Source organism: Pituophis catenifer, unplaced genomic scaffold (assembly GCF_029215685.1).
Source record: "Pituophis catenifer annectens isolate HBS135680 unplaced genomic scaffold, rPitCat1.0.hap2 SCAF_3, whole genome shotgun sequence".
In the NCBI taxonomy this organism is placed as follows: domain Eukaryota; kingdom Metazoa; phylum Chordata; class Lepidosauria; order Squamata; family Colubridae; genus Pituophis; species Pituophis catenifer.
Window position 1 is genome coordinate 107,427,583 of NW_027256883.1, and position 16,049 is coordinate 107,443,631.

Here is a 16,049-nt window from a genome sequence, read left to right on the forward strand (position 1 = left end):
TAGGATTTTAGCACTTCATTAAATCTTAGTATAGGTAATGCAATAAAATAATCAATCTATTTAATCAAGTCTATCAAATCAGATACTGCTAGTATAAATATATAAAAGTTTATATACTTAATATAGATATATAAATAAGGATTAAATATTTAGTCTTATTTTACTTAAATTATTCAGGTATTACTATTCACCCAGAGATTCTATTAATTTTAATTAATCAATTAATTCCTAAAATGTCCTTAATTAAATAAATATCAATTATTCAGAGTCACACAATCACAAAAAAGTTGATCAGAGTTTGCACTTACTAAAAGAGTTAATCTGGCATAAATATAAAAGTGTTCAACAGTCACTATATAGTTCTTTTCCATTCTTAAATGCAAAAAGTTCTTGTAGTAGGTTTCTTATATTATAAGGTCCTTAATGTCTCTCAGATTTCTTGATATCTCTCAAGTTTCTCAAATAGCCAAAAAGTCCCAGTTGCCAAGAGTCTCAATAGTCACTATATAGTTCTTTTCCACTCTTAAATGCAAAAAGTTCTTGTGGTAGGTTTCTTATATTATAAGGTCCTTAATGTCTCTCAGATTTCTTGATATCTCTCGAGTTTCTCAAATAGCCAAAAAGTCCCGGTTGCCAAGAATCTCAATCCAAATTTTATCTTCTTAATACTGTCCATACACTGTCTTTAATCAGTTAGTCCATAAATCTATGTTTTAAAACCTCCGCTGCTGTCTCGAATCACCGCTTTTCTTCTTGCTGTTCTGATGCATCACTCTCACTTGCTCTCGCCGCTTCAATGGCGCCGCCGCTCTCACTTTCACTCTCACTGTTATGTCTTCCTGTCTATGCCTTCCTGGATACTTTCATCTATCGCTCTGCAATTCTTTATCAAAGCAGTCCAAGCACCTTCCTTCTCCTATCAGTCCGAATCCCCAGTCTGGTAGGTTCCTCTTAAAGTTGTTTAAAATCCCTCATCTTAAACAGTCTCACTCACTTTCACGTAGTCACCGCCTGTCAGTTTCCTTCGCCCTGTCATCTTCAGTCGCCGCTCTCTAATTTCTTTGGGGTCACTCTTTTCTTTCCGTTATTCTAATACACTTGTTGCTGTGCTTTACTCACTTGTTTCTGTTTCAATCGATTCCAAATCACACTGGATACAGTTGCAATTCCCTGGTTTGATCTTTGCCTCCCTGCTGTGCGGCTTCAACACCTCAGGCCAGCCGAAATGGCTGGTTTTTTCCCGCCCCGAATTAGGAGGTTTCTCCTGAACCTTCGGAGTGGTTGCCTTCCCTCTGAGGTCCTTGGAAGTTCCTCCTTATTCTATTGATCTCTCCAAGATCAATAGTGCCTAAAACAGCTTCTTGGGTGGGAATCCTGGATTTTCAAGAATGGAGCCCCGTTCTCTAGATCCAGCTGCGCTGACATTACCGCCAGAAGTCCCCTTCAGTCTAGCTTCTTCAAAATCCACTTCCTGCCATAGTCTGCTTAACATTGCCTAGAGCAGCAAGGGGTGGCCATAAAAACAAATATAACTCAAAAAAATATTCAGATTCATGGAATTTGGCTACTATGAATTCTGCTATTTATTTACCCAATCTGTATTCCTAGGATGATGTGCAAGTCTGTATATAATTAATTTCCAGAGTTCCATTTTTCTGGTTTTTAACATGAACAAATGTACCAAAGAACGTTTTAAAACTGTGTATTACAGAATGAAACATATTTTAGAAATGCATAAAGAATGTAACATTTAGTCATATTTAGATGAAGCTTTAAATGGCACAGAATGTAGTAGTGAAAGCAGTGCTGGGCTTGCCTAGGATTACAAATCTTCAAAGATGGTAAACACACAATTTAGAACATAAAATCATAGGGTGGTTTTCTAGTCCAAACCCCTGCTCAAGTTGGGAGCCTTGTACTATCCCAGTCAAAAGGTTTTACAGTCTATTTTTTAAAACCTCCAGTGATGGAGCACCAACAACTTTTGGGGGGCAAACTATTCCATTGTGTCAAGTTTCCGAAAGATGCCCTAATTAATTCATGAGCCATGATTCAAACTTCAAAGGAAATGATGGGGCCCCATTTGTCTAGCCAAGAGAGTCCCAGTATGACTGGATCTGTCATTTTGGGGGCTATTATGAACCTGATGATTTCCCAGTGATCTGCTAGCTCCAGCTTCACGGTTCAGTCAGGTGTGTGGCGTAAGTTCCCCCCACTAGAGACCCATCAACTTGTTCAAATTGAATTGGGTGGTTGAGCTTTTTTACTTGGATCCCTAATTTTAGGACTGTGGGTAGGTTAATCAGGCACCTTGTGCAACCTGAATCTATTAGGGCTTGGAAAGTCCCTAAGGGGGCAGTTGAATGCTGTTTTCCACTCATCTCCTTCCCTGATGCGTACCTGGTAGTAGGCTTCGCGGAGGTGTAGTTTGGTGAAAACTTTCCCTTTGGCCAGGTGAGCTAGCATGTCTTTCATGAGGGGAAGGGGATATAAGTTGTGTACGCAAACAGCATTGAAATCTCTAAAATCAACCACCAGGCGCATAGAGCCATCTTTCTGGTTGACTGGTCTTGCTGTCAGAAAATTTTTCCTTTCTTCTAGATTGGATCTTTTTGGAGAAGCTTCCACGAATACAGACTGTAGACTGTTTTGATAGTGTGCCTTCACAATTTAATTGTAATTCTTTTAAATACAAGAATTATAATTATATTGAGTCAAAATACAAGTATTATAAGAATTAAATGCATTTACATTTAAATAAAATCTAGGTAACTGAAACTTTTACCCATTATTTCTGGTCCAAGTTTCTTTAACAGTGGGAAATAGTTTCTGACCATATTCCCTATGGCACTGTACCTGAACCTGTCATCCTTCTTTTCTACAGCTTAAATAGCAATAGCACTTACACTTATATACCATTTCATAGTGCTTTACAACACTCACTAAGTGGTTTACAGAGTCAGCATATTGCCTCCAACAATCTGGATCCTCATTTTACTAGCCTAGAAGAATGGAAGGCTGAGTCAACCTTGAGCCAGTCAGGATCGAACTCCTGGCAGTGAGCATAGTTAGCCGACAGTAATGCAATCTAATTACTGTGCCACTCTAAGTATCCCAAAATCTAATCAAGATTGAAAACATGGCATTTTATCAGCAGTTTCCCTTCTGAAGTACTGTTATCCTGATTGGTATAAGTCATCCCACTGTAAGGCACATAATTAGTCTTCCCTTAGAATTGGAATTTCCTGATCACTGAGGTTGGGAGGCAGCAGCCACAATCCTCTGGCTGTTCCCTTCTGCATATGAGTATGGTATGTTCTATATCCTGTATATACTTCCCTATCAACAGTGGTGAAACAGTATGGATAGGTTACCTTCCATTTTCCAAAGATTTTTTTTAAAAAGATAGGGTTGAAGGAAAATTGTACTATGCTTCTGACATGGAAACAGAGATTTATTCTTTATATTAATTAAACAAGATAACTTGGTTTCCAGTCTGACTGATGGCAGAAAAGTGGAGGAGATCAGGAGATGGCAGAGCAGCACCACTAGTGGGAACTTGCATTCCATACCTTCCCTCAGGCTCTCTGGCAGTGAGAAGGATAGTAGTAGCTCCTTGTGGGCTGATTCTATTTGCTGTGAGTATAGGAGGAAGAGCTCTACATTTCCTCCATCCAAGGAGACAGCTCAGTATACGTAATCCATCCCTGACTGGCAGCTTCTTCTGGATATTTTTTCTTAATTGTAACTGAATTAAGGCCTTTTCTTATAAAAAATTTCTTAGAAAGCAGCTTTGGACCTCTATGATTTCACTACATTGGCTGAGCTGATTTATTTCCTACTCAGCTGTCTTATATTTGAAATTATAACAAATTATAACAAACTAGCGTTTCTTTGAAAGACTGGACTCTATATAAGCAATCCATTTTCTTCTTTGCAGGAACCCTTTGCAGGCCCCTGTACCTTCAGGAGGTCTTTGAAGAAAAAAATTAGCTTCACAGCTTTGTGAACACTTTACGTCATATTTTTCTTTTCCAAGTCTAAAGGCAGTATTGAGCAGGGCCAGTGGTGGGTTCCTCCCGGTTCAGCCCGGTTCGGCCAAGCTGGTAGCAGTGACGATATGTCGTCACCGTACCGGTTCTCTTTGTTTGGGACCAGTGCCTCCAAAAACAAATGGGTAAACCGGTATAGCTCTGCAAGCAGTTAAAAGCCTAGTAGACCAGTACTTCTGCTAAATCCTAAAGAATTGTCATATGACCATCAAACCACGCCCACAGAACCGGTAATAAAAAAGTTTAGAACCCACCCCTGAGCAGGGCCAGTGATTCTTTCACTGGTAAAAGAAAAGTAGTATTTATTACACCCCAAATAGTTTTGAAGGCTTGGGTGTAGAAATTATGGTAGTATGTTTTCTTAGGGCATCTGGTGCCCTATATATAGCAGATGAGATACAGAACTGCTCTGTGTGGCAACAAGGAGAAAGCCATTGAAGCATCTTTAAACATTGTTGCAAATGAGCAATATAATAAAATGCCTGTAAATTTATAAATTAGTCTTCCTTAAAGATGATACCTTTTTTCTTGAAAGAGAGCAAAAGAGAATCAAGAGCAGAGATAGAAAATGTTAAATAGCTATTAACTTAATCCATTTTAGTTGATTGTGGACTCCTGCTTTATTTTTGCATTGATTCTAGGATGTGTTTTAATACTTTGAAAAAGAAGGAAGAGGAGGCTTAATTTTGTTCCTATCATTTCTCTTATGTTGTATTCAGTAGTGGGTTTCAATTTAGTTTGCTACCGGTTTGTTTGTGCATGCGTGTGCAATCTGGGTGGGTGGGCGGAGCCTCCCACCATCGCTACCGGTTCGCCCAATCTGGAGCGAACCGGTAGCAACCCACCACTGGTTGTATTTCCAAATTCTAATATAGAGGGTGTTAGTGTTTCCTTAAAAAAAATATTTGCAGCCTGGTTCCCGCATGCTAAGTTCAATGATGTATGACATTTGGGACAGCAGCTTGAATCCAAATCCATTAGCTGGCTGCTTGCTAATCCCTTAGGACCAGCTGCCTCATCCCATTAGCAGAAAAGCAAATGTGGCACACTTCTTTGAACTACTCAACACGACAGCTTGGCATTACAACCTTGTTCTGAAAGCCATTTCATGACAACTAGAAGGACCTAAATTTGGTAAACAGAGTTGTTTTTGTTTGAGTATCTTCCACACACAAGTGATTCAGCACTGGGAAGAACAGGAGCGAGAAAAATGAATATAAACTTGCTGGGCTATCAAAACAGCATAAAAATAAGTTACGTCAGTGCTAGAAAGAATTACCCCAGGGAAGGGCTCTTGATTTTTGTCAGAAGAGTTCTGTGGAGATAAATTCTATTTAGCAAGCTGCATTTTAATTCATCAGGTTTCTGAAACTGAATGAAAATAAAAATATATTAACTTATCATAGTGTACTTTTAACTTTTTTTCCCCTTTCCCTTAAAAAAAACCTCATTCATTTTCTGCCTGTGGTTGAATTATCACCAGCCATTTGATTACACAATACAAGATTTGCATTGCATCATTGGTGAATATATATTTTTATATTCACATTTACAATTTTTACTGTTTTCTTCCTCAGGTTGAGGAAGGGGTTGGGCAGGGGAAGGGGTTATTTGGGGACAATATACGTTCAGAAGACAAAAATGTTCCATAAGTCAGAAGTTCTCAGTCTACATTTATTTATTCATTCATTCATCATTCATTTCTGTAGCTGCCCAAGTCAACCAAGTAACTCTGGGTGGCTTAGAATTATAAAAGAAATTAAACAATTTGAAAAACATTAAAAAAAAATAAAAACATCTACAAAATAAATAAATACAAACAGCAGTCATTGTGATTAATCAACTAATAATAAAGCCTAGGCCGGTTACTTGGCTTTACTACTAGTTGATTAATCAACTAATATTAGTTTAGCCCAGTATCCTAGCTGAATCTCTATTTAGACAAAAGTAATTTTACTGTGAGCTACATAAGACAAGGTAACATATAAATTAATCTAGACAAATAAATAAATAAGTAAATTAATTAACTATGTGCCTATAACATGAAAAAGAGAATTTCAAAAAATAAAATCTTTGAGTGAGGATAGTTAGAGAGCAGTTCCACTCTTTTCCTACTTATTATTTCTCCTCTTTTTTATTTCACAAAATGTTGAGAAATCAATTATCCTTTAGAAAACATATTCCCTAGCACCACTGAAAGGCAACTTTCAGCAGAAGGATGCAAGAATGGATGGACCCTGATTTGGCCCACTCTACATTCTATATTATGCCCCCACTCTATACTTCATTGCTCTTCAGCCAAATTGTTCTACAAAGCGACTATTAGGATATTGCTACATGGAATCCCATAAAAGATTAGATGCCACCTCAGGCATTAAAGCTGGGGGAACTTCAGGTGGCCTAAAGGACAGAAAGAATCTGGTCTCCAGTGGCAGAATCAGTCACATAAAATTGTCTGGATTGTCAATTCTATCAATGGGAAATCTAGATTTGCTTAACAACTGCATGATTCATTTAACAATTGCAGTTAACAACTAGGGCAAAAAAGGTCATAAAATGGGGCATAACTCACTTAAGAACTGCCTTGATTAGCAATAGAAATTTTGGGCTCAGTTGTGGTCATAAGTTGAAGACTACCTGTTTAACTAGATTGTTGAACTAGACGTTGTTCCCACATGGCCAGTCAGGATCAGGAAACACCCATTTAGCATAATTGAGAGTATCACAACTTGTGATCTTAACCATCAGTCCCCATCCTGAAAAGCATCTGTATCCCTAGTTATTTTTTGTCATTCAACAACTGTGAAAGAAATACCTTTAAAAATTAAGAGCCTTGGTAAATAGTGGGTAAAAAAGAGACAGAACCTGTATTCCAGTATAAATCTATAAAGCGTCTTTAACTGCTATTGCTATTCTTTATTTCCAGACTGCATAACCTTTTATTGATGTAATCTGTAGAAATATAAGCACAAGGCAGGCTTGAATCTAGAACAGAAAAAGAACATTTAAATCTTTATTTTAGAAAAAGAACTCATAGATAGAAAGAACTCCACACATGGATTAAAATTATGTTGAGGATATGAAATAATAAAAAAGCCAATTTTATTATACTAAACAAAAATGATGAGAGTTGGTGCCTACCTGTGGGCTGGTATGCACAGCAAAACTCATGTCTGGTGGAGAAGTCAAAGGAACAGCATGGGACGCAACAGGGCTCGTGATTCTCCTAAGCGGACAGCCTGTTGTACTGCCAGACCCTATGGAGCTCATGGGGATGGACAGAATTTCTGATGCATCAAGAGATGCTTCCAGCTGGTTGGATTTGCTGTTTATAACAGAGTTCCCGTTTGGTGACAGATTTCCAGGTACAGACCTGGGATGAATTGGGAAACCTGAAAGAAAAAAGAAAAAGGGGAAGACAAGAGCATATTTTCTATATCAAATGTTCTCTTATTCCTTAGTAGGGAGAAGCTCATGAGCAGAAGTACAGGGTTTAGTTTTCTTTTGGGGAAAAATAGGATGCTGGAGACTTCTGTCATCTTTGATTATTTACCAATATTTTAAAAAGACAAGTTTAGAGGTAAGAAACCTACAGAAACCTTCCTATGACACAGATCCTGCTGTTCCCAGCTTTCTGATTCTAATGGCATTCCAACTCATGGACAAGTAAGTGTTCCTTTTATGCTTTTCAGCCAAGATTTCCCAAGGGAAATTCTCAAGAAATGTTTCACCTTTAAAGAAAATAACAGCACAGGCAACATATGGGAAGACAGATTACATGCTTTCTGAATTAAGCTGAATGATATAAAGTATCTTCTTTGCTGACCCAATAAAACTTTTTTTAAAAAAGTAAGCCTTCTGTGCTATTTACATTCCATCTAGTACTGTACTAAAGAGTTAGACTTCCAGGGAGGGCATGGTGGTTATATCTTCTGCTGCTCATACTTACTGAAAGAATTTAAGAGAGAGGAATAAACAGATGAAGACTTAGAACATAGAGCATAGTCTTTCCATGTGCAGAATTAAACCTGCCCAGACTCCATTGACTCTGACAAATGTTTTTAATGTGATTTAGCAAGCTGAGCTTTTCTTATCTTTTCTTATATATATTTTTTAAATCAGATTTGACTCTTATCTCAGGTAAAAACACAATCAAAGGAACAATTTCTACAGTAAATTAATAGGTGGATAGGGCAGAAAGAGATGAATGTGACTTGCGTCTCTTCACCAGAAAAAGAAGCAGGCCAGCTCTAACCTTTCTGTTAAGCAGCTTTTGGGGAATAAATTTGATAAAACAATTGTGCACTGTTTCATGTTAAGATACAGTGAATTAACCCTTTCTATATTCTTCAGGATATCAGAAAAAAAACCCTCCAAATAATTTCTTAGTTGTCCTTAATGTAGTGTGGCTTTTACTAAAGAAGGGAGTGTACCCTAACACTAACATATTTTGACAGTCATGCTTGACCTCTACATGAAACTCTTCCATGTAAGCAACAACAACTAAGAATTATGTAAAGGAGACTTGTATACATGCATAAATGTACAAACATACAAACATATCTACACACACAGACTTGCACCCATGTATGCCTACTTCTCACAAGCACTGATATACAAACACTGAAGGATGGTCAGCCACTGTTTTTATATTTCTTTTGTTATATTTCATGTAAATATCTTCGGAAACATTCTGTATCTAAGATTTCAAATTATGGGAATTGCAAAGTGATTTTTATTCTTTGAAGTTGATAAAACTTTGTATGGCCCTTGTACAGTTTTCAATTGTCTAAGATTTAAGATTACCACTCAGGCTAACTCTATATAAGGAAGAAAAGAGACTTCACAGCTGTCTGCCATTGCCAGAATGTGGTGTTTAGCACAAGTGGTTTATACTGTGGCTCAGGGATAGTAGCACCTCTTCAGCTTTTCCCTTTCCCCATGAAAATGCCGAAGGGGCAGCAATGCTTGCTTGGTTCTGGCAGCTGTCAGGACACTCTACAGAGGTGGCCTAGACCAAGCAAGCGGGCTGAGAACCTATTCAGTTTGGCACTGCAATACTCCTTCCTTCCTTCCCTCCCTCCCTCCCTCCCTCCTTCCTTCCTTCCTTCATTTCTATAATCACCCAACACATCCAAACTTACAATTATACAGTTAAAACAATACACAAAATCAACAACTATAAACTGCAGCCTGATGACAGCAACTGTTTTCAGGGAAGGTGCCAGATGATCAATTTGGTTTTAGAAAAAGCCAAGGAGCAGAGGGGCATCGTTGCTGATGCAAGCAGGATAATTGAAAAAGCAAAACCCCAAATAAATCAATATGTACTTCATTGATTTCAGAAAGGTCTTGATCATGCAAAGCTGTGGAATGTCCACAGTAAAATAAAAATCCCATAACATCTCATTCTACTTATGTGACACCTAGGCACAGGTCTGAAGTCATGGGCAGAATGTTCACAAAACAGACTAACTCCAGGTGGGCAAAGGAGTGACATAAACTTTGTAATCTGTCCCTGGTTATTAAACACATATGCTGAATATTTATTGAAAAAGGCTGAATTGGAAGAAGATAATATGGTTTTAAAACTGGAGGAAAAAATATCAACAAGCTGCACTGTGCTAATGACATTACTCTCCTAGCTGAAAATAGAAAAATGAACTCCAAGTTCTAGCAATAAAGGTCAGTGGAAAAATTGGAACTATATTTAAATATATAGACCAAAACTAATTGCAACAACTGCAGCAACCAACATTAGAAGGAATGGGGAAGGCCCTGAAATGGTGGATAGTTTCTGCCTTTTAGACTTGAACATCAACAGTAATCCTTTTTAAATACACCACTAATTAGATTATCTATTGTGATTAGCATCATATCAGTCTGAGTCAATTTCTTTCAGAAGTTATCAGGTGAAACTGTTTGCAACCATTTCTAAAACCATGCTTTGTCTCACAAAGCTCCCAATGTTCACCACTGAAAAATACCATAGTACTGGTATAATTTTATGTAACTTTTGTGATGTGGAAAACAGTCATTTGAAATGGTAATTAGCACTCACTTATTGTAACATTTCAGGTTGATAGTCTGAAGATGAATAAGACAGAGTCAAGATAGCTAATTAAGAATAAGTTATATGTTATGAAATATGCAGATCTGCCACCATCTAGCTATCTCCATACTTGACCCTCATAAAACTAAGAAGTGACAATGTCATTTTATTTTTGTTGTCCCTGTTAACTGCATGCTGTCAATGTGTCTTCCATTTTTGAGGAAAAAGAGGAGAGTGACATAGTGGAAACCACAGTCCAAGCCCCACAATTATTAAGCTAACATTTTAGATCCAACTTTGGATCTAAATATAAAGATATATAAATGCAGATCTTTGATATCTCAGTCCAATAGTACATGTGTTTCCATCTCTCACACTATACAATGGTTAAACTGATGGTTGTTTTTTGAGGCAAGCAAGTTGCATACTCATACAGCCCATTATCCTATCTTGTTAAGTTTACTGAGAAGTTATACCACTATGTGGCTACCCTACTTCAAGATCATCAGAGTGAATTCTGACCTATAAAAGTGAATGAAACCCTTGCAGATGTAAGATCTTTTCTTCTGATGTGTGTGCATCTGAGATAGAGAAATAGAGAAGGGTGCATCCTATAAAATATGAGGCACCGATTCGTCAGTGATCAACAATAGACACTATAAATGCTGAAAACAATGTTACAAGTGTTTGAATGAGATAAAATATAATCAAGCAATGACTTTTATTTATGCATTTCTGGCAACTATATTCTGACAACAGAATTCATATGGGATTTTAAACTCATGAATCATAATTCAACTGAATTTTGAAAGATAAACTCACAATGAGCTAACTAAAAGAAGGGTTATGAATTAACTTTTTTTTTAAAAAAAAGGCCATCTCCTGAGCTCCAGTAATATAATGATGAAGGAGCATCTTCCGAATGAGCAAGTAGCTTGGTAGATGTAGGAACATCATTTTCTTTTCCTCAACATGAACATAAATCCAGTGCCTGTTCCCATCCTCCCACCTAGTGTTCATCTGCACAGAAGCACCTAACTTACTATTTGTGTTGAAAACCTGAAATCCAGAACTGTGCATGTAGTACTTACTCACAAAGTCTGTGTGAAACTTCATGAAGTGTGGATGATCCCCGTACATGTTTAATCTTCAATCCATCACCTCACTGGAACAGTAACAGTGCCTGCAGCTTCAAAAATCCTTAAAAATGTTTTCTTCTCATGATCAAACGTGACCCAAAGACAGCAGTTTCCAGCAATTTCAGGGTAGAGCAGCCTCCTCAAGTGGAGAAGAAATTATGTGCAAGCAAATCTTCGTTAACCACAAGATAGCGACAGCAGCTGCTGGCTGGCTGGTTAGAAACAGTTGGAGCTGCTTTTCCCTCCCTCCTTCCCCGCTCTCCCTCCTTCTCTTCGCTTGCAGCAAACTTAAAATCTCCCTCAAAGGGAGCTGGATTCTTACTTTATGGTATCCTGATAGCTGAATTCATTAGTGAGAAGACCAATCAGTGTATCGCTTTACTGGTATAGCTCTCAAATCAAAAGCTGGGGGAATAAGAGTGGGTTGGATATTATTCAGTGTGTTTGTTTTCAGAAATGTTCAGTGCTTTGTGGAGTAAATAATAATGACATATAGCTAAAATTATAAATAGGTAATTCTTTGCTGATCTCTGTGAGATACAAATTAGATAATATTATCAATTATCCAATAAGGAGTTTTTAAAATGTAAGATTGAGACTTTATTTTGACATTGCCATAATTTGATAGATGGACTTCTCTGCCTGATAACAAAACAGAACTGCAATTAACAGGAAACCCTTTCCATTGCAATTTGCATCTGCTTGCTTAGAAGTGGTAGACCTGTTGAATTTGTTGATTAGTTAGGTACCTTCAAGTTGGTGTTGATTCTTAACAATCACTTAGACCTTTTTCAGGTCCCCAACCTTGATTTGTCCCCAACCTTGTCTCTCAACAGTGCACTCATTGCCACTAAAATCAGGTTAGGACTTTAAAGTGATTCCTGATGTTTTCCTTGAAAATGGTGAATATATGTTCAAGACTATATCATGCAAACTGGTTAGTCTCTTCTTCCACTTTACCTTAACCTAGAACTTGAAAAACATGTCGAGTATTCCAACCTGAGGAACCTAGCATATGGCACTGTATCATCAATCACCTTACTTTGTTTATCCATGTGGTTTCTTTGGTAAAACACAAGAGTGGTTTACAATTTGCTTCTACCACACAATATGAACTGATGCCTTTGCTATTGTCATACTTCTGCTACCCAATATAGGTGTCTTCTTGCTTTAGTTGAGTAGCTGGGGTCAGATATTTATTTATTTATTTATTTATTTATTTATTTATTTATTTATTTATTTATTTTATTAGTTTATAATATAAAATGCAAAAGTACAAAAGCAAATAGTAGGATAAACAGGGAAGGAAAAAGTGTAGAAAAGGGAAAAAGAAAGAAAAGGCATTGACTTCTGACTCCCTTTGGTGCAGTAGAATAAGATAATAATATCAAACCTCAATTTTTTACTTTTACATAATAATATAAACTAGCCATTTCTATAACAACAAACCTATCTAATCAGTAAAACCCAAAATCAAAGTTTCATTTTTTTCCCATCTCAAGCACAAAGTCCAGAAGCGGTTTCCAAGTAGAAACAAAAGTAGATGTGCTTTTTTCTTTAATCAAAGCAGTCCTTAGCCATCTCTGTTAACTTCATCAATGTTTACAGCAATTTGTCCACCACCTTTATATTCACTTTAAGAATCTATATTAGGATATGAATCCTACCCCAAAATTTCTTTGCTTTATCACATGTCCACCATAAATGATAAAAAGTCTCTTCTTTACATTTGCATTTCTAATGTTCATCTGAAGTGCCTTTATACATTCTTGACAACTTGTCTGGTGTTAAATACTTGACAACTTGTCAGGTTTTCTATGAAGATGCCTCTTTGGATGTTGTCCAAAGAAGCTTTTTGTAGAAAAGAAATGGTAGCAAAGCCATACTGGTGGATTTATGGTCAAATAATATCTTTTAATTTTATGATCCTCAAGTCTAAGGACGAGTTAGAATCAGAAGGATGTCTGCCATTGGTTTACATATTTACAATTGGAAAAAAGTTTTAAATTAGATTAAAAAGAATTATGGGTTTGAATCTGTTAAAAAAGAATTACTACCATACCTACTGTATGGTAATAATGAACATATTTCTACAAATTGTTATTGAACTTGAATTTGGAAAATGAATATGTAAAGCACTGCATGATTCAGTGGATAAGGAACTTTGAATATAATACAATGCTTGAACAATGGGAGAATATGTGGACTAAAGGTTTAAAAATTACACTAAATTATAATGTAAAAGAAATTTTTTAGAAGATGATGTATTGCTGGAATCACATATTTACTAGAATTGTCCTACCTCTCTGTGGCCATGAGAGTTGCCAAAGAAAAGTACAATGAATAGAACAGGGAACACAAGATCCTTTGTCATAATTTTGGGGAAATAGTTTATTTATACATATACATATACATATACATATACATATACATATACATATACATATACATATACATATACATATACATATACATATACATATACATTTACTTATACATATGCATATGCATATGCATATGCATATGCATATGCATATGCATATGCATATGCATATACCATATACCATATAGCATATACATATACATATGCATATACCATATACCATATACATATACATATACATATACATATACATATACATATACATATACATATACATGTATGAATGTATATCTGTTTGTGTCCAGGGTTTTTATGTTCACTTTTTAAATCAATATCAATAATATCAATATATTGATAAACTGATAAATTGATGTTTTCAAGCATTTGACTGGAATAATGTAAATTTTCCTGCCTTGAGCAAGGAGTTGGACTGGAAAACTTCCAAAGTCCCATTCAGCCCTATTATTCAGGTAGCATTACCTTTGAAGATATAGATAACCAAGTCAAGCAAGGAATGTCTATTCTATCTAGGTTAGATGCTAGGTTAAATCTCATTCTATCTATTGGTATTTACAAATAGAAAATTGGGTTTTAAGTCAGTCTTGTAGCAAACCTCAACTATGTTAAAGAAGATTTACTGTCTTCTGTACAAAGTTCTTAAGATCCGTAATTATGTTTTGAACCTTCTCCAGTCTCTTTTGTAGAAAAACTCTGCATAGAATTTAGATATTTGTAGCAAACCAGCACCATCTTGTGATTTCTCTGAAGTACTGCATTTTATTTTATGATTCTTTTTAAAGCTGCTGACCCTGATTGGAACATTTTATCATTACTAAAATTAAATATTAAACCTGAAATAATGAAAGTTAAAAAGAAGTTAAATATTTTTATCATGTCTTCCCACTTCCTTCTTTTCTTTAAGCTACTCTTTAAGTTTTTGTAAGATTTTGCTTTTAAGCAATGGTGAAATCCAATTTTTTTAACTACAAGTTCTGTGGGCGTGGCTTGGTGGGCGTGGCAGGGGAAGGATACTGCGAAATCTCCATTCCCACCCCATTCTGGGGCCAGCCAGAAGTGGTATTTGCTGGTTCTCCGAATTGCTCAAACGTCCATTACCGGTTCTCCAGAACTGTCAGAACCTGCTGGATTTCACCCCTGCTTTTAAATTCTCTAAGCTACTCTTTAAGATTTTGTAAGATTTCTTTCAGGATATTTTCAATTTCCCTGTCAGTCCATGGCCCTAGATTTCCTGATAGTCCCCCCCCCCATTCAATTGCCCAGCAGGCCCGTAGCTGACTTGCTGGTAAAAGAGCCTTGGTAGTACAGTGGTTTAAAGCACCCTGTTATTAACACAGCTGCCTGCAATTACTGCAGGTTCGAATCTTACCAGGCTCAAGGTTGACTCAGCCTTCCATCCTTTCTAAGGTAGGTTAAATGAGGACCCAGTTTGTGGGGGCAATAAGCTGACTTTGTATAAATATACAAAAGTATGAAGGCTATTGCTTAACGCATTGTAAGCCGCCCTGAGTCTCCGGAGAAGGGCGGCATATAAATCAAATTTAAAAAAAAAAATTAAAGAAAAAAGGATATATTAAATACCTGTTTTGAAATAATATGTCCTTGATTATTTAGAAGAGTAACACTTAAAGGAAAGAGCTAGTGTGCTACTTGCTTGTGCCACTGAATTTGTTGTGAAAGCACAGAAACAAAATATAAGTAGGATAGTAGATGCAGTCTAAGATTTATATGTCTGCTTTCACACAGTTTGATTTCAGAGGAGCCTGCTTTTTCCTTCCACTTAACACACTTAAAATGTGGGTGTTAAAGATGTACCTGCTGGGAACATTAATGAAATTAACCCCAGAAACCTAAGCAACTAATTCAATTACCAAGAATGATATGTTAAACTATTTATTTATTTTATTTTATTTTATTTCTATACCGCCCTTCTCCTGCGGGACTCAGGGCGGTGTACAGCCGAGATAAAACATAGCATATAAAATTTAAAAACAGTTTAAAAATCAATTAACTAATTTTGGCCCAAAATTTAAAACAACCCAATTAAAACCGAATTCAATTAAAACTGAGAGGATGGGATCAAGCCAGCCCAGTTAGATGGAATAAGTGTGTTTTCAGGGCCCGACGAAAAGTCCGGAGGTCTGATATTGTGCGTATCTCAGGGGGTAGGTCATTCCAGAGGGCAGGTGCTGCCACAAAGAAGGCTCTCCCTCTGGGGGTCGCCAGCCGGCACTGTCTGGCCGACAGCACCCTGAGGAGGCCCTCTCTGTGCGAGCGAACCGGTCGGTGGGAGGCTATTGGCGGCAGAAGGCGGTCTCGCAGATACCCCGGCCCTAAGCCATGGAGTGCTTTAAAGGTGGTCACCAACACCTTGAAACACACAGGAAGCCAGTGCAGCTCGCGCA

The 16,049-nt window shown here is 36.9% G+C and overlaps 1 protein-coding gene across 1 annotated transcript in view; it reads right to left on the reverse strand.

The window, feature by feature from the left end:
- The window catches only part of RXRG (retinoid X receptor gamma), a 51,222-nt gene extending 39,978 nt beyond the window's left edge, over positions 1-11,244 (reverse strand). The window contains exons 1-2 of the mRNA XM_070939187.1: positions 11,148-11,244; positions 7,194-7,444 (exon numbers count right to left, since the gene is read on the reverse strand). Coding sequence (XP_070795288.1) covers positions 7,194-7,444; positions 11,148-11,244 — 348 coding nt within the window. The remainder of the gene's footprint in view (positions 1-7,193; positions 7,445-11,147) is intronic.
- Between the last annotated feature and the right edge of the window lie 4,805 nt (positions 11,245-16,049).